Consider the following 27,856-nt stretch of genomic DNA (forward strand, 5'->3'; position numbering starts at 1 on the left):
TGGTGAGTACAAGGTGTGTGGTGAGTACGTGGTGTGTGGTGAGTACGTGGTGTGTGGTGAGTACGTGGTGTGTGGTGAGTACAAGGTGTGTGGTGAGTACAAGGTGTGTGGTGAGTACGTGGTGTGTGGTGAGTACGTGGTGTGTGGTGAGTACGTGGTGTGTGGTGAGTACGTGGTGTGTGGTGAGTACGTGGTGTGTGGTGTGTGGTGAGTACAAGGTGTGTGGTGAGTACGTGGTGTGTGGTGAGTACAAGGTGTGTGGTGAGTGTGGGACAGACGATAAATAAATAAATGAATCAATGGTAATAAAAAAAGTAGAAGTTCCTTACATGATAGTGTTAATAGGTATTCATTACAGGAACAAAGTGTTCCTAGGGCCATCTCCAAACCTGTCATTTTCAGGGGTTGGCAGCTTTCAGATATCTGATTGGTTTAGAAGCTTGGGGTCACGTGCTGTGACTCACTGCTCCAAAATCCACACAGCCAATGGCAAAGGCCCACCGGAGTGACGGGAAGGGATTGGATAAAACAAAGAAAAAAGATGGGTGCTTCTGTTGATCTCAACGATCAAATAGCTGAACAGAATTTCTAGGATTACCATGACAACCAAGTTCGGTACATAAGAAAGTAAAAGGACAGGAACACACAAACACATCAGCTTGTTTCAACTGATCTTGACTGTGGTACTCATGACCATCATACCTGTCATAGCCATTGTTAGAGCAAGAAATGTTTTTTAGCGTCATTACATCATTACTACAGTAACGTACTCAGGCAAACGTGTACAGGTCAGCCAATGGACTGAGATTCATGTAATAAATATACATATGATAAACAAAAACATACAAAAATGACAAAAAGAAAGACATTATGTAAAGTGAGGGTTGTTTTGTTAAAAACAAAAAGACACCGTTGGGAAGTGGAGAAAACAAACATTAAACAAGTTCTCAACTTTGTTCTAAAACTTTAAAAGCTGGGTTTCTATAAGAAATCAGTTCTGTTGGCAGCTCTTTGAAGTCAAACTAAAAACATTATATATATATATTGATATATACGTATGCCTATTTTAAAACAATCATTATTATTATTTACCAAGTTGCATTTTCAATTAGAATCATTTCCAAGGTGAGGCGAGGGGCGGTCAGGGCTCAGTACAAACCACAGCCTCGCAGGTTGTTGGCGATGATGATGTCAGTGACAGCGTCAAACACCACCTGGATGTTCCCTGTATCTGTGGCACATGTCAGGTGACAGTAGATCTCCTTATTGGGCGAGCGGTTCTTGCTCTCAAATTGTGCTTGAATGTAGGCAGCTGCATCATCATAGGTGTTAGGACCTGTGCAGGGAGGCAGTGCAGAACGTGAAAGAGGGAAAAAAGAGGGAGGGAGGGAGGGAGGGAAGGAAGATAGGACGGAGAGAAAGGCAACAGGAAAGAGGAAAAACTTTCAGGGCCTAAACTAATTCCATTGAATAAGTTTTATATTATCCTATGTAAATGATTAGCTCTATTACAATCACATTCTGGTATGGTAACCCATGTGACTTCAGTTAACATGAGGATACAGTCACAATGGCTTGGCTGTGTGTGTCAGATATGGAAGGCAGAATAATGTGTCCCTGTGGGCAGCTCTCTAACGCCGGGAAAGGAAATGGTATGGTGTCTGTCTGACTGTCTGTCTGTGCCTAAGCGTACAGCGATGGGGACAGCTCTCACTGGTCATCCTTTCTCCATGACTGCTCAAGCGTGGCTGTGATTTTATTCTCTCTCGGGCTATGGTTGACCATCTCCCCTTGTCAGAGAGGGGAGGGAGGAGGCTGAAGGCTGAAGAAATTCGGCTTGTCACCAAAAGCACTCACAAACTTCTACAGATGCACAATCGAGAGCATCCTGTCGGGCTGTATCACCGCCTGGTACGGGCAACTGCTCCGCCCACAACCGTAAGGCTCTCCAGAGGGTAGTGAGGTCTGCACAACGCATCACCGGGGGCAAACTACCTGCCCTCCAGGACACCTATACCACCCGATGTCACAGGAAGGCCATAAAGATCATCAAGGACAACAACCACCCAAGCAATTGCCTGTTCATCCCGCTATCATCTATCATCCAGAAGGCGAGGTCAGTACAGGTGCATCAAAGCTGGGACCGAGAGACTGAAAAACAGCTTCTATCTCAAGGCCATCAGCAGACTGTTAAACAGCCACCACTAACATTGAGTGGCTGCTGCCAACACATGGACTCAACTCCAGCCACTTTAATAATGGGAATTGATGGAAAATATACCACTAGCCACTTTAAACAATGCTACTTAATATAATGTTTACATACCCTACATTATTCATCTCATATGTATATGTATATACTGTACTCTATATCATCTACTGCATCTTTATGCAATACATGTATCACTAGCCACTTTAAACTATGCCACTTTGTTTACATACCCTACATTACTCATCTCATATGTATATACTGTACTCTATACCATCTACTGCATCTTGCCTATGCCGTTCTGTACCATCACTCATTCATATATTTATGTACATATTCTTCATCCCTTTACACTTGTGTGTATAAGGTAGTAGTTTTGGAATTGTTAGGTTAGATTACTCGTTGGTTATTACTGCATTGTCGGAACTAGAAGCACAAGCATTTCGCTACACTCGCATTAACATCTGCTAACCATGTGTATGTGACAAATATATTTGATTTAATTTGTTTTTGAGATACTAAATAGAGTATTTGTAATCCCCTCAGTTGTATGTACCACAATGTCAACTCACTTCAACATCACATGGTCAAGACCTAAGTGGATTTTGCAGACTAAAGAGCAGGCTTTCAGCTAGCAAATATGTTTTGGCCATTTCTGACATTTACAAAGGTACAACATCTTACCGGTATACTCAGGGAAACAGATACTCAAGGCAGATTTCTTGATCTTTTCGGCAAACAGATCTTTCTTGTTGAGGAAGAGAATGATGGAAGTGTCAATGAAGAATTTGTTGTTACAGATGGAATCGAACAGCATAAGAGACTCGTGCATGCGATTCTGCAGTGGAGAGAAAAGGAGGATAGAAGCAGAGGGAGGAGGAAGAAGAGCAAGGATGAAGAAGAGAGGGAGGGAGAGAGAAAAGGAGGATAGAAGCAGAGGGAGGAGGAAGAGAGAGCAAGGATGAAGAAGAGAGGGAGGGAGAGAGAAACAGATAACGTGGAAAGGTTAGCCTCAGAGCAATAAAAACCAAGCAGGAATAGTTGAACCGAGCTTCATGACTTGAGGACAGTAAGCCGACAGTAGAGAGAGTGAGCATCGCAAAGCACCCAGATAGAGATTGCTACGTAGGAGAAGGGTCTATGTGACTGAGTTGAACCAATCAGAATAATTGAGCTCTGCGATAAAGAACATGGAATAGTTAGAATCAAAATGAGGCATAATGAAAGGCAGCTGGCAGTTGCTGCTTTGGTCAGTGGATGTGTGTCTGACAATGATCCTGTTGACAGACAGGGGGCAGGGGAGAGAAAGAGACCAGACGACTTATCCATTCACTGCCATTCTTATCAAGATTCATACAGAGAGAGAGAAAGGAAGAGGATAGAGAGAAATAGTTCAATATTGTGTTTCTGTAAGTGTGCATGGTGTGTTACTGAATGAGGCATTGTGTGTTAGTGTAAAGTGTGTGTTACTGTGTGAGGCATTGTGTGTTAGTGTAAAGTGTGTGTTACTGTGTTAGTGTAAAGTGTGTGTTATTGTGTGAGGCATTGTGTGTTAGTGTAAAGTGTGTGTTACTGTGTGAGTGTGCTGTGCAAAGGACAGTAGTTCAGTAGCATTCCCATTGGACAAGAGAAAACAGAGAGCGAGAGAGTTTTTAAAATTATTTATTTCACTTCTGTTAATTATCTATTTCACTTGCTTTGGCAATGTAAGCATACATTTCCCAAGCCAATAAAGCACTTTGAATCGAATAGAAAGAAATAAAAGAAAGAAAGGAGACAGAGACAGACAGACAGAGACAGATAGACAGGAAGAGCAAAACATTCACTGCACAGTGCATACACAAACTTGATCAGAGAGAGAGAGCGAGTGAGAGGGGAGGGAGGGTCAGACACAGTTTCATGGGGTGCTTTATTATTTCCTTCATATAAACACAGCCTTCAATAAATAATCACAACAACGAAAGAAGCGAATGAGCAAACAACAATAATTACAGCAGTGAGACACAAACAACACCTACTAGAAAACAGGTACTTCAATCATACCATGACGTACTGTACTGTCAGCATCCTAGTGCTGCTTGTGTGGGGTGTAAATTGAATTTCTTCATGGGGGTTGTGGCAAGCTCCAGAGAATAGTTTCCAATGTATTCCTCCCATGCTGATGCAGAGGCAGAGTCTTTGTGTAACACAAGGTGAAATGCATTCGGGGAAAGTCGAAGGAGGATTTAAGAATTCTGCTTTTCAAAGTTCTATTGTGCCGACTGTTTTATTATTTATGGCTGCAGTCAAAATACTGGTATGTTTTGCCTGCTGTGATAGGGAGCTTGTGTGTGTGTGTGTGTGTGTGTGAGAGAGAGAGGATTGGTTCTCACAAACTGGGGACTCGGAGAGGCTGACACCCAATCAACTGTACTACAGCTACATACCTGCAGCCCATGAACTATCTCAGCCTTCACCAAGGTAGATCTCTACTACATCAGGGGACTCCACTGCTGTACATGATATTCACTACTATTTCTCTCTCTCTCAGTACCCACTAGACCTGAGATCCAGTTTAATCAGGGCAACATATTGTACCTCCCATCTGTTTCTCTCCAGCAGACAGACACACTTACACACTTTACCTTGGCCCTAAGACTTCATTATCCATCAGTCTCACTACTGTGGACATAAACTCTATTACCCAGCGTTCTCTCTGCCCTGGACATAGGCTTTATTTGCCATCAGTCAGGTTTAAGGCAATGCTATAAGATGAGCAGAGAGACAGACTGTCTGGGTGTGTGCTCTGGGACATACACATGCATGCCCTCCAGAATCTGAATCTGATGGCTTCTGTCTTAGTTTAGTCTCTGGTAAAGAAGAGATTATAACTCCAGCTGGGAATCTGAGAGCTTGCTGACAGCGCAGCATGGACATGCTTCTTATCAATGAGTACGGTTACATCTACACAATAATTCCATTATCGTGGATAGTCAGATTCATATAATAGTTTGATTAAAACGTTTAAATGCTTTGCAAGAAGAACGATTTCCCTAATAAACCTGTTTACATGAACACATCTGAAATCAGGCTGCCTGATGGCACTCTGATAAATGTAGAAAACCGTCAATCAAAATAAACATTCTACCACAGTGACCATGTCATTTTTGGGAAACATATTTTATTCTGATTTCAGTCATAAAAAGTTTGCATATGAAAACTACTTAAGGCGCTTACATTCAGTTGTTCCGCTCACTTCATTCGCGGAAGCGGGAGGCTCGCTTGGCAGGTGCTAGAACACGCACAGATCAAATACACAGCTGGAGCGCCGATTAAGACGTTTACATGTCCGAAAGATTCAAAAGATTCCTCAGAAAACCAGGTGTTTTAATCAGCATATGCCTACTTTGATTTTGACCTGACACCGATTAAGATTAGCAGAGTAAGGTGTTTACATGACTATTGCATAATCTGCCTACTGCCATAATCAGTTTAATATCTACTTATTACTGTGCATGTAAAGATACTCAATGACTGTATATATGAATGGACAAGGACATTGATCATGTGACACCATTATTTAAGATATAGATATAACACAAGATATAACATGCATAGTTTGAGCAACTCCAGGAAGTGGCATTGCAGGATAGCTCCGTGTTGCCCCCTCTCACTGAGTAACTCCAGTAGAAGGTCGACCGGGGTACTGCAGGCTGCAATTAGCAACTGAATTATACTTATAACTTGTTCTGCGTGCGATTGTAAAATAATTGGTTTAAGGACATACATCTGTTGTATTAGAAGCAATTATTGGTACCAAGATTGTCTTAAAAAATATGTTTCTTTACATGAAGATTCACCACAAGAACCACGGTAGGCCTTGAACCTCTGTGGCTTCAATGAAAGGGGGCAGTCATTCTCCCCTGCTTCTTATTGTTCATAAAACGTCAAATGTAGCACATGAACACTGTCTCAACAGATTTGGCACAGAATGAGAACTTGTCTGCTCATGACAATTTAGAGTTCATGTCCTGTTGTGGAGAACTAACTGGCCTGAGGGTTGGCACAAGCATTTGCCTCCCATGTCCTGTGCATCTACCGAAGCAACACACAGTATCTTACGGCAATGACATTTTAGTGTACAGCAGTACAGTCAACAAATCTTTTACAGAGCCCCTAGAATCAATGCAGTGACTAGAGTATCAGAGTCATCTAACACACGAGGCTGTACCTACCAGCTAAGGCAGGCGTGGTGCTAAGAACGATCATCATGGTAACATCTTCCCTACCCCCACTCACCCGGCACCTACATGGGTGTGATGCTGTGAGGCAGACAAATTAGTACTTTCTAAGAGATGGCGATTCCTACAGACATGACAAGAAACGAGTACAGGTTTTTGTACAGCTAAACGAGGAGGGTGGTATCAGACCACCCCCCGATTTAGGAAGCGGCATATTATTTGGCAAGAAACCAAGAAGTTTTGACCCTTCTTAGAGTGGTTTGGCATTATTTGGCAGAAGAACAGGGAGGGTGTTGTGACATTTGGTGTCCTCCCTGAGGGTCTGTGTAATGGGGAATGGAACAGCTGTTTTCTGGATAATTATTCCACAGATACCTAATCCTCTCTCTTACAGTATACCACAAACAGATACTACTTTATCTGCTCTAACACACACAGAAACGTCCTGCTCCTTAGCCTATTCACTCTCCCATTAAATATGGCATTGGCACCAGTAAGATAAAATAGCTACTGACATAGCCAGGCCAATCACCATAAGGTAAACAACTCCAAGTGCTTGATTGAGACTGCTGAGGCACCTAAACTGCAACAGGAAATTATAGACTACATATGACAGTTGAATATTTCTACATCTCTAACTATCAGCTCTAACTCAACTTCAGGCAGTGACTATGTTGATTGTCACTCCTGCCAATTTGCATTATAAATGGTCTCCATTTCTTACCCAATTACACTGTTTAGTAAGTAAGGCCACTACAGTGTAAATTAAATATTTAGTTGTACTTTCAAACCTTACACATTTCAAACCCAATCATTGAATCTCACAAAACGTCTAGTGACAACAACAAAAAAGCCTTCCAAGACTAAAATCTCAGAACCTACATGACATATAAGCAGAACAGAAGAAAAAATATCCACCCAAAAATTCACATTATTTATACAGTACCATCTTCCATTAGCCGCAAACAAATCCCCAACTCATCAACTCCAATTCCAACTTAAGTGTTTCACAAAACCGTCCAGGCTCAAATCCCTTTCATATCAGATGACTAATTACTCAATAAGCAAAATGCCAAATTACAATAGATACTTTGTTGGTAAAGATGAGCAGTTTTCCTTGTAACCTGTAGACGATAGTTTATCTCTGGTGGTGACCCAATGCCGGTTACACACGGTTACACAACAGCAATAACTGCCTTAGTGTTTTAGTAAAACAGCATATCTGCTGAAATAACCTACCGCTAACATGACTTTGCTACAAATGTATCAAATGCATGTCTATAATATCTGCATTCTTTCTTCGGAAATGTGGTTCACCATGGATGTCCAGATTGTCTTGAACAGTTTTGCAGGTGAGTGATTGTCAAAATGTATATTCTTTATGACACTAAACTAATTGTTCCAGTCAAGGATTTTCTCTCTTTCCTGTATTCACGTCGACAGATGATGTTCAATGCCTGAGGTACAAAATACAGCTGTCTCTCTTTATACAACGGAATTCAAATGTCTTAATATTTAACAAATCTAAAAGGTGAATTAACTTGATATGTGGGTGAGGGAAACGTGGAGGAGAAGGGTCAATCCAGGGACACACTGGGTCTATCCTCTGGGTTAATACAGGCCACAACCACGCAGGTTGTTGGCGATGATGACGTCGGTGACGGCGTCAAACACAAACTGGATGTTGTTGGTGTCGGTGGCACAGGTGACGTGGGCATACACTTCCTTCTGGAGGGACTTGTTCCTGCTCTCGTACTGAGACTGAATGTGGCCCACTGCCTCTATGAAGGTGTCCGCGCCTGCAGAAAGGTTTGAAAGGGCAAGACAAAGAGGAAATGGAGAAAATATATTTACAGGACCAGAGAGAGGCAGGATGTGGAAAGAAGGTGGGGTGAATAAAATAAAATAGAAATAGAAAGAGGAAAATAAAAGTGGAAGAAAAGCAGACAAAACAAAATAAGGATATGAGAACAAGAAAAACTGAAGAATGGATTTAAAAATATATATAGTTTTTTCAAATATTTCACACCTAATGTAAAACCAAATGTCTTTCTAAGTGGCTGGATTATCGTGTAACTGCGGAGGGAGGCCTTGGTTTACACAGAGAGTACAGCAGGCCAGACAGACTCCTTGGCTGCTCTGCACTATAAGCCCTAAGATGATAACATGGAGTCATGCCAGGTAAGGGATGAGTAACTTCTGATTCCAAATGCTAATCATCCCTCTTCAAGCCTTTCTACACATTATCCCTCCCTCCCACACTAGCCCTTCTTCTATTTGTCCCTCCTGCTGCTACTACATCCCTCTCTTTTCTCCTAGCTCAGCAGCCTCCACTCTTCATCAATTACCTGTGTACTCCGAGAAGCAGATACTAAGGGGAGATTTCTTAATTTTCTGCTCGAATATGTCCTTCTTGTTGAGAAATAGAATGATGGAGGTGTCTGTGAACCATTTGTTGTTACAGATGCTGTCGAACAGCTTCATAGACTCATGCATGCGGTTCTGTGGGTAGAGAAAACAACATGTCAGGCAGTCTGCTGTGTGGCTCTCTTTCTAACTATGTCTCTCACACACACACACACACACACACACACACACACACACACACACACACACACACACACACACACACACACACACACACACACACACACACACACACACACACACACACACACACACACACACACACACACACACACACACACACACACACACACACACACACACACACACACACACACACACACACACACAATAAGGGAAGAATCAAGTGAAGACAGGAAACTACAAAGCAGAACAGAAACTAAACTGTAGATGCCCTTTCCAGGAGTTTTCCGTAAGAGCCCAGAACATTCTAAAATAGTGTCTACATTATTTCATTATCATTATCCTGTTTGCCACAGTGTCATGGTAATATGTTAAGTATGACAAGTACGCAGCATCCTGGGAGGTTAGCCAAGTTCATGCACAATGTTATTAGGTAGGTCGTTCCACGAAAATAGTGCCTTTTGCGTCCCTTTAATATTTTAAGTAGAAATAGTGCACCAATATTGAATTTTAAAAGCCTATATATATTAAATTAAGTGCCCCTTTAATGTAGACCACATGGATCATTCAATCAATCGGATTTTAAAAATATGAATAAAGGCTTGCCAAAGTACCAAAATATAACATCTTCAAATGTCCCTCCGTCAACACTGTCACTTCTAAGATTTTAACCCACTTCCTCCTAAAATAAGTCACCATCACCCTACTTATTGTGTTGCTTTGAAAAAGTAATTTCTAAAGATGATAATTTATTTAATGTGATTAGTGATTATTTTATGTCTGTCCCTCATTTGAGGCCAACCCTTTTATGTGAACTGAACTTTCGTTATAATATGGTGAAACTATTCCTTTTTAAATATATTATTTTAAAGAAACACTGAATATCTAATAGTCAAATCATAGTTTAAATGCAGGTGAGCTTTTTCTACTCTTTTTGGCAATTTTCAGGTGTTTTGTGGTGGAAAACTGAGCCGGTCAAGCATAACAGGTCAACCCTGATACCCATAGATAGACAGCATAGACAGGTTTTTACAAATAAAACATTTTCTGAACCTTGCATTCAAGTAAATTAAGTGAAATCAAAAGTTTGTTTTGATCAAGTTATACTTCTCAAAAGACACAGAATTGGTGGAACGACCCAGGTAGCCTAAGTCTAGGACAAACCCTGTATGCTTCTCTCTAGAACAGAGATAGGAAGGCATGCAAATACATTTCTAGGTATTTTATGTTATTTAAAAATTGTGTTTGCCTGTTTAAATGTTAATTCAGAGTTGAAAGCAGACACTCTCTCTGATGTGAGTGAATTGTTGCCTTGTTCTCAATCACAGTGGAAAAGACAGAGAACACAGTCATGACACCTCCTTCACAGCCAATCACAATCCACTTAGAGCACCAGAGATGGCTCGCACAGCCAATCAGATCAAGAGCAGAGGAAAGCCCTGAGACAGCCAATCAGATTAAATAGAGCAGAGGGAATCACTGAAAGAGCCAATTACAGAACAACCCAAAAGAGTACATAAGATAAGTCAGACTGGAGTTCTTGTAGAAAATATAAGAGAAAGAAAGAGGAAATAAGAAAACTAATAACCATAATTAAACATGTATCTCATGAGGTGAATCAGCATCTGATGAGTACAACTTTGAGAACAATGCAACACATACATAAACCAGTGTCATATATACATTTTTACAGACACTCTTGTCCAGAGCAACCTACAGGAGCAATTAGAGTTAAGTACCTTGCTCAAGGGCACATTTACAGATGCGTCACCTAGTCAGCTCAGGGATTCTAACCAGTGACCTTTCAGTTACTGGCACAACGCTCTTAACAGTTAGGCTACCTGCCGCCCATATACATACAATCATATCCTCACAGTGAAAATCCCAGGTAAACACACACACATGCTGAACACACACACATAATTACATCACAACCAAAAGGAGTGCTGCTTTCAACTCTTTCCAGATGATTTTGGATTCTTTGTCCTTGTGAAAGGTTTCATACCTGTGCATATGTTTGGTGGGAGGACCCTCTGTGGAACCAGGTGGGTTTTTAGCATTTGCCGATTGGTTAGAGAGGACAGCCGATGGCGAGAGATGACAGGAGAGGAGCTGAGACGAGAAGATGTTGAAGGAGAGACGAGAGCTGCTGGGGGGTTGGGGGAGCGCAGTGGAACAGAGATGGACATGCACGAGAGCCCAAATCAACTAATCTCCCCCCTCTCAAACACAACACATGTATGCACAAACAAAAACACACGCATAGTCATGTGCACGCACGCATGCTCATGCGCACCCCCACACCACACACACACACACACACACACACACACACACACACACACACACACACACACACACACACACACACACACACACACACACACACACACACACACACACACACACACACACACACACACACACACACACACACACACACACACACACACACACACACACACACACACACACACACACACACACACACACACACACACACACACACTCCCCCCAACGGTGAATGGAAAAAATTGTAGAGCAGGCAGGAAGAACCCAAACCAAACCTCGCAGTCAAATTAATGGACAGAATTGCTGTCGAAAATCTGCACTGCTGTGCACATCTTTGAGGGTGTGCCAGTACTTGCATGAAGAGGAAAAATAGGAAAAGACAGCCAGAGAGCGAGAGATAAATGCAAATTTGTTTGTTGAAGTAGTGTGTGTGTGTGTGTGTGTGTGTGTGTGTGTGTGTGTGTGTGTGTGTGTGTGTGTGTGTGTGTGTGTGTGTGTGTGTGTGTGTGTGTGTGTGTGTGTGTGTGTGTGTGTGTGTGTGTGTGTGTGTGTGTGTGCAGTCGCACACGTGTGCGGGCCTGTGCATATGAGTCCAGGAGTAAACAAATATGACTTTGATTTAGGAGTCTGTCAATCTGTCAGAGGCATAGTTCAATAGAGACTGTCAGACGCATAGTTCATATTTCAATAGAGCCTTCCTTTTTTGGTTTATCATGTCTGTAAATCTACTCTGATACATTTAGTTGTGTTTTCAAATAGGATTATCCTGACCTCGCTATATTAATATTTAAAAAATGAACCCATAAACGCACGTTCTCCTCTCCTGACTGCATGTGCTGCCATAAAAATAGAATGAATACATGGACATCCCCATTCCAGTCAATCATGACATAATGGGTGGACTGGCGGCCATTGCCAGTGTACCGATAGCAGCAAAGCAGGAAGTAAAATATGAGCTGAAATATGTGCTGCGATTTCTTAATTCAACTCAACTGACATTACAAAAATACATTAAATTGTATGAGCCACATCAGTTAACATTTGAAAGAACATTGCATCGCAATACCAGGCAGCCATTGCAAGTGTACCCATGAGTTTACCTGTGAAATCAATAATGTCTATCTGCAGACAGTAGTTACTGCATGCTGTGCCCACAACATGCCGCGCCCACTGCTAGCGCTGTCTCTGGCCCACACTCCAGCACAGTAGGTGGCGGTAATGCATCAACCGCCCAAAAAAAACACAGAAGAAGAAGGAGGCTTCTAGCTAGCTAGGGGACACGGGTACGCTGTGTCTTTCACCCCGCCTGCAGAGCACTGTTTTCTGCAGTTCTGTTAACGTTACTGATAGGAAGGTAACGTTAGCTAGCTAGCTAGCGTAGCCAACCCAACTCTCGCATGGCACTACCCTAGTCTCAATCAATGGCAGTGGGCACGTGGTGGGCGTGGCATGTAGTTTTCTTTTTTTTTCTTTTTAAATGTACCTTTATTTAACCAGGTAGGCTAGTTGAGAACAAGTTCTCATTTACAACTGCGACCTGGCCAAGATAAAGCATCGCAGTGCGACACATACAACAACACAGAGTTACACATGGAGTAAACAAACATATAGTCAATAATACATTTGAAAAAGTCTATATACAGTGTGTGCAAATGAGGTTGGATAAAGGAGGTAAGGCAATAAATAGGCCATAGTGGCAAAATGATTACAATATAGCAATTAAACACTGGAATGGTAGATGTGCAGAAGATGAATGTGCAAGTAGAGATACTGGGGTGCAAAGGAGCAAAATAAATAAATAAATAACAGTATGGGGATGAGGTAGTTGGATGGCCTATTTATAGATGGGCTATGTACAGGTGCAGTGATCTGTGAGCTGCTCTGACAGCTGGTGCTTAAAGTTAGTGAGGGAGTCTCCAGCTTCAGTGATTTTTGCAGTTCGTTCCAGTCATTGGCAGCAGAGAACTGGAAGGAAAGGCAGCCAAAGAAGGAATTGGCTTTGGGGATGACCAGTGAAATATACCTGCTGGGGCGTGTGCTACGGTGGGTGCTGCTATGGTGATCAGTGAGCTGAGATAAGGCAGGGCTTTACCTAGCAAAGACTTATAGATGACCTGGAGCCAGTGGGTTTGGCGACGAATATGAAGCGAGGGCCAGCCAGCGCGAGCATACAGGTCGCAGTGGTGGTTATTATATGAGGCTTTGGTGACCAAATGGATGGCACTGTGATAGACTGCATCCAATTTGCTGAGTAGAGAGTTGGAGGCAATTTTGTAAATGACATCGCTGAAGTTGGTAGGATAGGATCGGTAGGATAGTCAGTTTTACGAGAGTATGTTTGGCAGCATGAGTAAAGGATGCTTTGTTGCGAAATAGGATGCCGATTCTAGACTTAATTTTGGATTGGAGATGTTTAATATGAGTCTGGAAGGAGAGTTTACAGTCTAACCAGACACCTTGGTATTTGTAGTTGTCCACATATTCTAAGTCAGAACCATCCAGAGTAGTGATGCTGGACGGGCGGGCAGGTGTGGGCAGCGATTGGTTGAAGAGCATGTATTTAGTTTTACTTGCATTTAAGAGCAGTTGGAGGCCACGGAAGGAGAGTTGTATGGCATTGAAGCTGGTCTGGAGGTTAGTTAACACAGTGTCCAGAGAAGGGCCAGAGGTATACAGAATGGTGTCGTCTGCATAGAGGTGGATCAGAGAATCACCAGCAGCAAGAGCAACATCGAGCCGGCCCGAGAATTGTACCCTGTGGTAGCCCCATAGAGACTGCCAGAGGTCCGGACAACAGGTCCTCTGATTTGACACGGCAGTCCGACCGCAGATAGACCCTACTCAGTCAAATTGCCAGGGTTAGAAGTTCCAAGCCTGTTCTAGTCATTCTATTTCTATTTGTGATGCTGCTTCATTCCAGGGGGAGTTGCCTAGGCAACCCAAGACTCATTTTCTTGTTTCAGGGAGGAGGAACAATTTCATCATCTTGAAAAGAGTCCATGTTACGACAGAGACGTACTCAAACGCAGGAATGCCCGGCCCTCCAGTCTTCAGTCAGCCCTTTGTTCCATACACACACAGCAAAAATGTTTTTTACAGTTATGACGGTTTATTTTATTTTCATGACGGTCTACACCATAACCTTCTGTTACAAGGTTATACGGTTATGCCAACCCTAGCACAAACACCAGCTGATACAACTAGAGGTTATGGTAAAGGACTGGGTGGAACCAGATGGGAAGTGTGACTGCTGTGTTTGCATGGAGAGAAATAAAGTAGCCTAACTGTGTGGTCTAATTTATAATGTTATGTTATGGACAGCACCTCACATATTTTACGTATCAAATTTTTAAAATTCAAAATGAATCTATACTTACATGTAAATGGTCATATCATTAAAAGCTACTGTACATTTTCAATGCGTTTCCTAGCAGAGCTAGCTAAACCTGTCTACAGTACAGGAAGTAGGATCCACGGATAAAAGGCATGGTAATTGTGAACCCTAACCTCAACATGAGTAGCAGGAAACCAGGGATGTGTACAGTACAAAGCCCCTGCTGTTCATTATGTTGATGTCTTCAACGAAGGAAACATATATGACTAATATGCTGCACTACAGAGTGCTGTACGGAGATATGGACACAATTAATTCATGGGTTGTTTGCGTGTGTCTGTGTGACTTACCGTGGTCTCATCTTCATGCAGGACCTGGTCATACCCACTCAGTGCCACACAGAAGATAATGGCTGTCACGTCCTCAAAGCAGTGGATCCATTTCTTCCTCTCCGACCTTTGTCCTCCCACATCAAAGAGCCTACAGAACACACACACCATACGTTACACGCTCACAGAAAAACACATTTTTATTTACAATACTAGGCCTACCCCAGCCAAACCCGGGCAACATTGGGCACCGCCCTATGGGACTCCCAATCGTGGCCAGATGTGATACAGCTCAGATTCAAACCAGGGACTGCAGTGACACCTCTTGCATTGAGATGCAGTGCCTTAGACCGCTGCACCACTTGGGAGCCCAATTTTGAGCCCCTCCCTACATCTGAAGAAACTTGGGGTTTCAAAGTGTTTGCAGGCACAGAAGGTCTCCTACTACTTATTTTCTTTGCATTATTCGAGGTCTACAACACTACATATTTTTAGTTATATATGACCAGTTGTTATTTTCTGCAAATAAATGCTCTAAAAGGCAATATTGTTATTTGGAATTTGGGAGAAATGTTGTCAGTAGTTTAAGGAATAAAACTAAATTTTAATTTTACCCAAACACATAGCTGTATATACAGTATTTAAGGTCAGGACAACCTCGAGCTGCTGGGGTAACTGGAAAAAGTCCTGGACCACTAAACTAAAACAGTCTTTCTTCAGTACCGGAACATTATGTTAGCGTTAGTAAAAAGCCTGTCAGAGAGACAGTCTTAGGATCAGGAATGAATGGAACACTACAACCCGACAGCCCTGCAGCCTCTCTCTGCACACCACTGATTTAAACATATTATATTAACACATTATGTTCATCCTGTCTTTTATGTTCTCAATCAGCTGACTAAGTGAGGTGAAGGAGATAAACAAAGAGCTGCTTTGTGCTAGCACTTAGTAGGCAGTCAGGCAGGCAGGTCACTGTGAGGTACAGAGGAAAAATACAAGCTCTCTGTTTTGTGACAGACATTTTTTTTATAGTAACATGATCATGTTACACCAAGCTAAACAAGGTCAATTGCAGATGACATTTTTTTTATAGTAACATGATCGTGTTACACCAAGCTAAACAAGGTCAATTGCAGATGACATTTTTTTTATAGTAACATGATCGTGTTACACCAAGCTAAACAAGGTCAATTGCAGATGACATTTTTTTTATAGTAACATGATCGTGTTACACCAAGCTAAACAAGGTCAATTGCAGATGACATTTTTTTATTTTTACACATCCCACTTTTTTTTATATTGTACACCAGATAATACTGAATGATTTAAACTTGAATGTATCTCCAGATTTGGCAGTTCTAGAGTAATTAACTAGAGCATAGAATTAAAATGTAGATTCAGTCACAGCTTCTTTTCTCCCAGCGCACTGTACTGATCCAGGTGCTCATTTATTTATAAAAAATAACATTTTAATTCCCATGGTACAATAATGGAAAAACCTATTAACCTAGGGAAGAATCCATGAATGTACAGTTGAAGTCAGAAGTTTACATACACCTTAGCCAAATACATTTGAACTCGGTTATTCACAATTCCTGACATTTAATCCTAGTAAAAATTCTCTGTCTTAGATCGGTTAGGATCACCACTTTATTTTAACAATGTAAAATGTCAGAATAATAGTAGAGAGAATGATTTATTCCAGCTTTTATTTCTTTCATCACATTCCCAGTGGGTCAGAAGTTTACATACACTCAATTAGTGTTTGGTAGCATTGCCTTTAAATTGTTTAACTTGGGTCAAACGTTTTGGGTAGCCTTCCACAAGCTTCCCACAGTAAGTTGTGTGAATTTTGGCCCATTCGTGGTGTGTAATGGAGTCAGGTTTGTAGGCTTCCTTGCCCGAACACGCCTTTTCAGTTCTGCCCACACATTTTCTATAGAATTGAGGTCAGGGCTTTGTGATGGCCACGCAAATACTTTGACTTTGTTGTCCGTAAGCCATTTTGCCACAACTTTGGAAGTACGCTTGGGGTCATTGTCCATTTGGGAGACCCAATTGTGACCAAGCTTTAACTTCATGACTGATGCCCACAATTTTCCATCCACATAATTTTCCTTCTTCATGAAGCCATCTATTTTGTGAAGTGCACCAGTCCCTCCTGCAGCAAAGCATCCCCACAACATGCTGCTGCCACCCCCATCATTCACGGTTGGGATGGTATTCTTCGGCTTGCAAGCCTCCCCCTTTAACTCCAAACATAACCATGGTCATTATGGCCAAACAGTTATATTTTTGTTTCATCAGACCAGAGGACATTTCTCCAAAAAGAAAGATCTTTGTCCCCATGTGCAGTTGCAAACCGTAGTCTGGCTTTTTTTATGGCGGTATTGGAGCAGTGGCTTCTTCCTTGCTGAGAGGTCTTTCAGGTTACGTCGACTCGTTTTACTGTGGATATAGATACTTTTGTACTTGTTTCCTCTAGCATCTTCACAAGGTCCTTTGCTGTTGTTCTGGGATTGATTTGCACTTTTTGCACTAAAGTACGTTCATCTCTAGGAGACAACACGTCTCCTTCCTGAGCGGTATGATGGCTGCGTGGTCCCATGGTGTTTATACTTGCGTACCATTGTTTGTACAGATGAAGGTGGTACCTTCAGTCGTTTGGAAATTGCTCCCAAGGATGTACCAGACTTGTGGAGGTCTACAATTATTTTTCTGAGTTCTTGGCTGATTTACAGTGGGGCAAAAAAGTATTTAGTCAGCCACCAATTGTGCAAGTTCTCCCACTTAAAAAGATGAGAGGCCTGTAATTTTCATCATAGGTACACTTCAACTATGACAGACAAAATGAGAAGAAAAAAAAATCCAGAAAATCACATTGTAGGATTTTTAATTAATTAATTTGCAAATTATGGTGGAAAATAAGTATTTGGTCAATAACAAAAGTTTATCTCAATACGTTGTTATATACCCTTTGTTGGCAATGACAGAGGTCAAACGTTTTCTGTAAGTCTTCACAAGGTTTTCACACACTGTTGCTGGTATTTTGGCCCATTCCTCCATGCAGATCTCCTCTAGAGCAGTGATGTTTTGGGGCTGCTGCTGGGCAACACGGACTTTCAACTCCCTCCAAATATGTTCTATGGGGTTGAGATCTGGAGACTTGCTAGGCCACTCCAGGACCATGGTTTTCCCATGATATCAAGCAAAGAGGCACTGAGTTTGAAGGTAGGCCTTGAAATACATCCACAGGTACACCTCCAATTGACTCAAATTACAGTGCCTTGCGAAAGTATTCGGCCCCCTTGAACTTTGCGACCTTTTGCCACATTTCAGGCTTCAAACATAAAGATATAAAACTGTATTTTTTTGTGAAGAATCAACAACAAGTGGGACACAATCATGAAGTGGAACGACATTTATTGGATATTTCAAACCTTTTTAACAAATCAAAAACTGAAAAATTGGGCGTGCAAAATTATTCAGCCCCCTTAAGTTAATACTTTGTAGCGCCACCTTTTGCTGCGATTACAGCTGTAAGTCGCTTGGGGTATGTCTCTATCAGTTTTGCACATCGAGAGACTGAAATTGTTTCCCATTCCTCCTTGCAAAACAGCTCGAGCTCAGTGAGGTTGGATGGAGAGCATTTGTGAACAGCAGTTTTCAGTTCTTTCCACAGATTCTCGATTGGATTCAGGTCTGGACCTTGACTTGGCCATTCTAACACCTGGATATGTTTATTTTTGAACCATTCCATTGTAGATTTTGCCTTATGTTTTGGATCATTGTCTTGTTGGAAGACAAATCTCCGTCCCAGTCTCAGGTCTTTTGCAGACTCAATCAGGTTTTCTTCCAGAATGGTCCTGTATTTGGCTCCATCCATCTTCCCATCAATTTTAACCATCTTCCCTGTCCCTGCTGAAGAAAAGCAGTTCCAAACCATGATGCTGCCACCACCATGTTTGACAGTGGGGATGGTGTGTTCAGGGTGATGAGCTGTGTTGCTTTTACACCAAACATAACGTTTTGCATTGTTGCCAAAAAGTTCAATTTTGGTTTCATCTGACCAGAGCACCTTCTTCCACATGTTTGGTGTGTCTCCCAGGTGGCTTGTGGCAAACTTTAAACAAGACTTTTTATGGATATCTTTAAGAAATGGCTTTCTTCTTGCCACTCTTCCATAAAGGCCAGATTTGTGCAATATACGACTGATTGTTGTCCTATGGACAGAGTCTCCCACCTCAGCTGTAGATCTCTGCAGTTCATCCAGAGTGATCATGGGCCTCTTGGTTGCATCTCTGATCCGTCTTCTCCTTGTATGAGCTGAAAGTTTAGAGGGACGGCCAGGTCTTGGTAGATTTGCAGTGGTCTGATACTCCTTCCATTTCAATATTATCGCTTGCACAGTGCTCCTTGGGATGTTTAAAGCTTGGGAAATATTTTTGTATCCAAATCCGGCTTTAAACTTCTTCACAACAGTATCTCAGACCTGCCTGGTGTGTTCCTTGTTCTTCATGATGCTCTCTGCGCTTTTAACGGACCTCTGAGACTATCACAGTGCAGGTGCATTTATACGCAGACTTGATTACACACAGGTGGATTGTATTTATCATCATTAGTCATTTAGGTCAACATTGGATCATTCAGAGATCCTCACTGAACTTCTGGAGAGAGTTTGCTGCACTGAAAGTAAAGGGGCTGAATAATTTTGCACGCCCAATTTTTCAGTTTTTGATTTGTTAAAAAAGTTTAAAATATCCAATAAATGTCGTTCCACTTCATGGTTGTGTCCCACTTGTTGTTGAGTCTTCACAAAAAAATACAGTTTTATATCTTTATGTTTGAAGCCTGAAATGTGGCAAAAGGTCGCAAAGTTCAAGGGGGCCGAATACTTTCGCAAGGCACTGTATGTCAATTAGCCTATCCGAAGCTTCTAAAGCCATGATATAATTTTCTGGATTTTTCCAAGCTGTTTAAAGGCACAGTCAACTTAATGTATGTAATATTCTGACCCACTGGAATTTTGATACAGTGCATTATAAGTGAAATAATCTGTCTGTAAGCAATTGTTTGAATTTTTTTTACTTGTGTCATGCACAAAGTAGATGTCCTAAACTGACTATAGTTTGTTAACAAGACATTTGTGGAGTGGTTGAAAAACAAGTTTTAATGTCTCCAACCTAAGTGTATGTAAACCTCCGACTTCAACAGTATGGCAATCTCCATTTAAGCACACATACTGTATTTACCAAGTATTCCCTTTACATGGTTTCATGAAAAGATCAATGTAAATGCAGCATAACCAATGCATCTATTTTCTAAATACTGAAAGGAGTTGGAGTAGGGATCATCAACTAGATTCAGTCGAGGGCAGATTTCTTCTTGAGCGGATTGTCAAAACATAATTAAAAATCCTTTGTAGACTGCAAATTGACCGCAAGCACCCCAAACAGATATGTTTCACTAAAACAACAATTTATATTGTATTTGTATATGCTGGGAGTCGGAAAGCAAGTGCAGGTGGTGAGTTTAATAATAACCGGAACATCGGACAATATAACAAACACGAGTAGCGTCTAGACATGAAACACAAACAGAATCAATAATGCCCGGGGAAAGAACCAAAGGGAGTGACAGATATAGGGGAGGTAATCAGGAAGGTGATCGAGTCCAGGTGAGTCTCATGAGGCACAGGTGCACATAACGATGGTGGTGCGTAATAATGAGTAAACTGGCGACGAGTGCCAGAGAGGGGGAGTGGCTCCAGCCACAGGACGCTGGCCAAAGGGACGGTCCAGAAGGACCAGGAGCGGACCGGTCGATTCTGCTGAGGTGCGGGAACCAGTCAACCCAGGTGAGGCGCAGGAACCAGTCGACCCGGCTGAGGCACAGGAACCAGTCAACCCGGCTGGGGCGCGGGAACCAGTTGAGCAGGCTGAGGCGCGGAAACCAGTTGAGCCGGCTGAGGCGCGGAAACCAGTTGAGCCGGCTGAGGCGCGGAAACCAGTTGAGCCGGCTGAGGCGCGGAAACCAGTCGAGCCGGCTGAGGCGCGGAAACCAGTCGAGCCGGCTGAGGCGCGGGAACCAGTCGAGCCGGCTGAGGCGCGGGAACCAGTCGAGCCGGGTGAGGCGCGGGAACCAGTCGAGCCGGGTGAGGCGCGGGAACCAGTCGAGCCGGCTGAGGCGCTGGAACCAGTCTAGCCGGCTGAGGCGCTGGAACCAGTCGAGCCGGCTGAGACGTGGGAGCCTGACAAGGCTTGAGAACCTGTCGAGCCAGCTGAAGTATGGAATCCTGACGAGCTAGCTGAGGCATCTCCGGTAGCTTCGGCAATGGAAGCCTGACGAGCCAACCGAAGCTTGAGAACCTGTCGACCAGAGGCTGGTGTTTTATGGGTACTATTTAATGAAGCTGCCAGTTGAGGACTTGTGAGGCATCTGTTTCTCAAACTTGACACTCTAATGTACTTGTCCTCTTGCTCAGTTGTGCACCGGGGCCTCTCACTCCTCTTTCTATTATGGTTAGATCCAGTTTGCGCTGTTCTGTGAAGGGAGTAGTACAAAGCGTTGTACGAGATCTTCAGTTTCTTGGAAATTTCTTGCATGGAATAGCCTTCATTCCTCAGAACAAGAATAGATTGTTGAGTTTAAGAAGAAAGTTCTTTGTGTTCTAGCCATTTTGAGCCTGTAAACAAACCCACAAGTGCTGATGCTCCAGATACTCAGCTAGTCTACAGAAGGCCAGTTTTATTGCTTCTTTAATCAGGACAACAGTTTCAGCTGTGCTAACATAATTGCAAAATGATTTTCTAATGATCAATTAGCCTTTTAAAACTATAAACTTGGATTAGCTAACACAACGTGCCATTGGAACACAGGAGTGATGGTTGCTGATAATGGGCCTCTGTAAGCCTATGTAGATATTCCATAAAAAATCTGTCATTTCTAGCTACAATAGTAATTTACAACATAAACCATGTCTACACTGTATTTCTTTTCAATGTTATGTTATTTTAATGGACAAAAAAAATGTTTTTCTTAAAAAAAAAGATATTTCTAAGTGACCCAAACTTTTGAACGGTAGTGTATATATTTTTTTCTTTGCTAAGAAAACATGGGTGGCCAAATAAAATCCTCCATGGGCCACCAGTTGGGGAAACCTGCAGAAGAATATTTGAGAAGGAAGAGGAGCACTGAGCTAGTGTCTCACCTGAAGTGCAGGTTCTTGAAGACAAAGTGAGTTTCTACGATGCCAGTGGTCTTGACTCGGGTTCTGAGAATGTCCTGCTCTGTGGGCTGGTAGTCAGGAGCACCGATCCGGTCTAAACTGTCTAGGTAGCTGGGGAGAGAGATAGAGATGCCAGTTAGGATCAATGTAAGTCGCTCTGGATAAGAGCGTCTGCTAAATGACTTAAATGTAATGTAAATGACTCTGTTTTCAACCCTAAGCTCTGTGGACTGAGACAGGGGGTCTGAACTCTGTTCTTCTGGGGCCACAAGTGCACAATGGTTTCATTCACCACAGAATTTAATTAATTTACTTAAATCATTGATTGGAGAAGGAGTAGTTTGCCCTGCTCCCCTGAGCCTGGATGAGGGACTGACAAAAAGCTTATAGCCTAATGACAACCTGGCATTGGAATCTGAAGAGCTGGAGCAGTGCACTACAGTTACGAGGGCCATCGTGGACATTTTGGATAGGAAATGTCGAAGACTATGCTACATTTGAGCTATGGGCCAACATCAGCTAGAGTAGCTGGGATTGCTTAGGACTGGGTGCAAACCTGCTGCTCCACATGCAGGAGAGGTAACAATCAAGAGAGGGAAAATAGACAATGATGACATCCATCTTGCTAGGGGTCAAGAAAACATTACAGGAAGTACCTCATGATGTTTCTCACACAAATGCACGCACACACACGGAGACACATTTTTTTACAAACATTTTCTATTTTCATTTTCTAATCACATAGGGATAATAACAAAACAATAACAATTCACAGAGTGCCTCACGTTGTTTCTCTCGCACACACACACACACACACACTCACTCACTCACTCACTCACTCACTCACTCACTCACTCACTCACTCACTCACTCACTCACTCACTCACTCACTCACTCACTCAAATAGAAACATATTCTCTCCCGCCATCTGTGTTTATGTGTAATGGTGTCATTCACTGATCTGAGTCCAGTTGAGAGCCGTGGGGCTTCGCTTGGCAGCTGCAGTATTCAGCAGCAGTGTGTGAACATTCCAACCTGGCCACAGCCTGGTGACACAACCAACTGAGGGGGGCATTTACACTGCATATAACGCAACCATAAGCTGCATGGAACCACAGTGCAGTATGTTGCTGAATGGTTTTGAATGTATGTACATGTGAAATGAGTGATAAATGAGTGATAAATGAGTGATAAATGAGTGATAAATGAGTGATAAATGAGTGATAAATGAGTGATAAATGAGTGATAAATGAGTGATAAATGAGTGATAAATGAGTGATAAATGAGTGATAAATGAGTGATAAATGAGTGATAAATGAGTGATAAATGAGTGATAAATGAGTGATAAATGATTAACAAGTCGATGTCCAGCGGTAGATGTGCTGCATCCATTGCCAAGCTCTCAGTTCGGGTGGCAGGGTGCCAAGCACTAATGCAGCTCATTAACAGTAGTGCCTAAATACCTGGGCTGTGTCCACACTGTCTGCCTGTCCATGATATAGGGAGGGGGGCAGAGAGGATGACGCAGAGAGAAAAATAGGAAGAGGCCTGAGGTCAGGGAGATAGAGGAAGAGCAGTGGGGGAGACCTGTGATGTAACTGCTGGAGCTAGAATGAGATATGACATCTGTACAAGTGTGTCCATAACTCACACTGACATGGTCATTTTAACCCAGATGAAACCACTCCAGAGAGTGGATTCACCCTGCCCTGCCATTACAGGCCAGCCAATCTGCTCAGAGAGATGTAGTAAACCTCAATGTCTCCAGGGGGCGACAATAAGACAACTGGGGTTATAGTCATTACTGCCGATGAATGTTTCATTCTGGCCAAATCATCCACATAGGGCTGGACGATATGGTCAAAATATCACATCACTGTATTTGACGGTATTTTAGGTTTTTTAATAATAAAAGTTCTAAATGTGCTTCATGAGTAGTGTGTGACTCTAGGGTGTCAACACATACATTCTATGTGATTTCAATGGGTCTTTCTCCATTCTGATTGTTATATAGTGTTCAATTCAACCCCACAAATATTTCAGCATTTTCAATTCCTGCACTCATTTGAGATCATTTCCACTCTGCCACGTGGGGTTGCACTATATCTGTAAACAATCTAGGCCTTATTTTTAACCAAATGTTACTTCCGGCGCCGACAGAGATGGCCGCCTCGCTTCGCGTTCCTAGGAAACTATGCAGTTTTTTGTTTTTTTACGTGTTATTTCTTACATTGGTACCCCAGGTCATCTTAGGTTTCATTACATACAGTCGAGAAGAACTACTGAACATAAGAGCAGCGTCAACTCACCATCAGTACGACCAGGAATATGACTTTCCCGGAGCGGATCCTGTGTTCTGCCTTCCACCCAGGACAATGGAATGGATCCCAGCCTGCGACCCAAAACAACGACCTCGTAAAAGAGGCAAACGAAGCGGTCTTCTGGTCAGGCTCCGGAGACAGACACATCGCGCGCCACTCCCTAGCATACTACTCGCCAATGTCCAGTCTCTTGACAACAAGGTTGATGAAATCCGAGCAAGGGTAGCATTCCAGAGGGACATCAGGGACTGTAACGTTCTTTGCTTCACGGAAACATGGCTCACTCGAGAGACGCTATCGGAGTCGGTGCAGCCAGCTGGTTTCTCCACGCATCGCGCCGACAGAAATAAACATCTTTCTGGTAAGAAGAGGGGCGGGGGCGTATGCTTTATGGTTAACGAGATGTGGTGTGGTCACAACAACTCAAGTCCTTCTGTTCACCTGATTTAGAATTCCTCACAATCAAGTGTCGACCGCATTATCTACCAAGGGAATTATCTTCGATTATAATCACAGCCGTATATATTCCCCCCCAAGCAGACACATCGATGGCTCTGAACAAACTTTATTTGACTCTTTGCAAACTGGAATCCATATATCCTGAGGCTGCATTCATTGTAGCTGGGGATTTTAACAAGGCTAATCTGAGAACAAGACTCCCTAAATTGTATCAGCATATCGATTGCGCAACCAGGGCTGGTAAAACCTTGGATCATTGCTATTCTAACTTCCGTGATGCATATAAGGCCCTCCCCCGCCCTCCTTTCGGAAAAGCTGACCACGACTCCATTTTGTTGCTCCCTGCCTATAGACAGAAGCTAAAACAAGAAGCTCCCACGCTGAGGTCTGTTCAACGCTGGTCCGACCAATCTGATTCCACGCTCCAAGACTGCTTCCATCACGTGGACTGGGATATGTTTCATATTGCGTCAGACAACAACATTGAAGAATACGCTGATTTGGGTCATTAGAACGTGCATTGAAGATATTGTTCCCATAGTAACGATTAAAACATTCCCAAACCAGAAACCGTGGATTGATGGCAGCATTCGCGTGAAACTGAAAGCGCGAACCACTGCTTTTAATCAGGGCAAGGTGACCGGAAACATGACCGAATACAAACAGTGTAGCTATTTCCTCCGCAAGGCAATCAAACAAGCTAAGCGTCAGTATAGAGACAAAGTAGAATCGCAATTCAACGGCTCAGACACAAGAGGTATGTGGCAGGGTCTGACTCTACAGTCAATCACGGATTACAAAAAGAAAACCAGCCCAGTCACGGACCAGGATGCCTTGCTCGCAGGCAGACTAAATAACTTTTTTGCCCGCTTTGAGGACAATACAGTGCCACTGACACGGCCCACTACCAAAACATGCAGACTCTCCTTCACTGAATGCATCCCAGACGGCATCCCCAGCCGCGCCCTCAGAGCATGCGCAGACCAGCTGTCTGGTGTGTTTACGGACATATTCAACCGATCCCTATCCCAGTCTGCTGTTCCCACATGCTTCAAGAGGGCCACCATTGTTCCTGTTCCCAAGAAAGCTAAGGTAACTGAGCTAAACGACTACCGCCATCATGAAGTGCTTTGAGAGACTAGTCAAGGACCATATCACCTCCACCCTACCTGACACCCTAGACCCACTCCAATTTGCTTACCGCCCAAATAGGTCCACAGACGATGCAATCTCAACCACACTGCACACTGCCCTAACCCATCTGGACAAGAGGAATACCTGTGAGAATGCTGTTCATCGACTACAGCTCAGCATTTAACACCATAGTACCCTCCAAACTCGTCATCAAGCTTGAGACCCTGGGTCTCGACCCCGCCCTGTGCAACTGTGTACTGGACTTCCTGACGGGCCGCCTCCAGGTGGTGAGGGTAGGTAACAACATCTCCACCCCGCTGATCCTCAACACTGGGGCCCCACAAGGGTGCGTTCTGAACTGCGTGGCCACGCACGCCTCCAACTCAATCATCAAGTTTGCGAACGACACAACAGTGGTAGGCTTGATTACCAACAACGACGAGACGGCTTACAGGGAGGAGGTGAGGGCCCTCGGAGTGTGGTGACAGGAAAATAACCTCACACTCAATGTCAACAAAACTAAGGAGATGATTGTGGTACACATCACAGACAAACTGAATTGGTCCACCCACACAGACAGCATCGTGAAGAAGGCGCAGCAGCGCCTCTTCAACCTCAGGAGGCTGAAGTAATTCGTAAGGCTCTCCAGAGGGTAGTGAGGTCTGCACAACACATCACCGGGGGCAAACTACCTGCCCTCCAGGACACCTACACCACCCGATGTCACAGGAAGGCCATAAAGATCATCAAGGACAACAACCACCCGAGCCACTGCCTGTTCACCCCGCTATCATCCAGAAGGCGAGGTCAGTACAGGTGCATCAAAGCTGGGACCGAGAGACTGAAAAACAGCTTCTATCTCAAGGCCATCAGACTGTTAAACAGCCACCACTAACATTGAGTGGCTGCTGCCAACACACTGACTCAACTCCAGCCACTTTAATAATGGGAATTGATGTAAAATATATCACTAGCCACTTTAAACAATGCTACTTAATATAATGTTTACATACCCTACATTATTTATCTCATATGCATACATATATACTATATTCTATATCATCTACTGCATCTTTATGTAATACATGTATCACTAGCCACTTTAAACTATGCCACTTTGTTTACATACTCATCTCATATGTATATACTGTACTCGATACCATCTACTCAGTAGATTCTACTGCATCTTGCCTATGCCGCTCTGTACCATCACTCATTCATATATCTTTATGTACATATTCTTTATCCCGTTACACTTGTGTGTATAATGTAGTAGTTTTGGAATTGTTAGCTAGATTACTCGTTGGTTATTACTGCATTGACGGACCTAGAAGCACAAGCATTTCGCTACACTCACATTAACATCTGCTAACCATGTGTATGTGACAAATACAATTTGATTTGATTTGATTTGACTTGCGATTTAGAGCAAAACACTTGGGTGAACTATTGGAATCATGGAAATATAATGATTATTTTAATTCTATAGATAGAATATAATAGTGAGCACTTTGAATACAGTATTGTTTGACATGACAACAAATTAAAATGCCAGGGAGGAGTTATTGTGACAAAGTAGGAACCAAAGTGTTGATAAGTGTTTCCAAGGGGATCCTATAATCTTTGGCTACATTGAATGTATACTCTTAGCTACTTCATGTAGCTAACATATTCTTGCTTTGTGTATTCCTCTTTGATTTAGAAGATACTGTTGCACAAACAACATGCTGATTTAAGCCTCCACCATCACTGGTATCGTCAGGCTGTATAGCTAATTACA

At 42.8% G+C, this 27,856-nt stretch overlaps 1 protein-coding gene across 2 annotated transcripts in view; it reads right to left on the reverse strand.

Moving 5' to 3' along the window:
• Positions 1-264: 264 nt before the first annotated feature.
• Positions 265-27,856, reverse strand: part of LOC124000492 (guanine nucleotide-binding protein G(o) subunit alpha-like) — a 180,453-nt gene continuing 152,861 nt past the window's right edge. The window contains exons 5-8 of one of the 2 annotated variants that reach the window (XM_046306887.1): positions 22,145-22,273; positions 14,956-15,085; positions 2,894-3,047; positions 265-1,336 (exon numbers count right to left, since the gene is read on the reverse strand). In XM_046306887.1, the coding sequence (XP_046162843.1) occupies positions 1,149-1,336; positions 2,894-3,047; positions 14,956-15,085; positions 22,145-22,273 (601 nt within the window). In that variant the 3' untranslated portion in view covers positions 265-1,148. Of the gene's footprint in view, positions 1,337-2,893; positions 3,048-4,099; positions 8,229-8,777; positions 8,932-14,955; positions 15,086-22,144; positions 22,274-27,856 lie in introns of those variants that run through there. The other variant, XM_046306896.1, reaches the window with a different exon arrangement.

This window comes from Oncorhynchus gorbuscha, linkage group LG02 (genome assembly GCF_021184085.1).
Source record: "Oncorhynchus gorbuscha isolate QuinsamMale2020 ecotype Even-year linkage group LG02, OgorEven_v1.0, whole genome shotgun sequence".
NCBI classification, from domain to species: domain Eukaryota; kingdom Metazoa; phylum Chordata; class Actinopteri; order Salmoniformes; family Salmonidae; genus Oncorhynchus; species Oncorhynchus gorbuscha.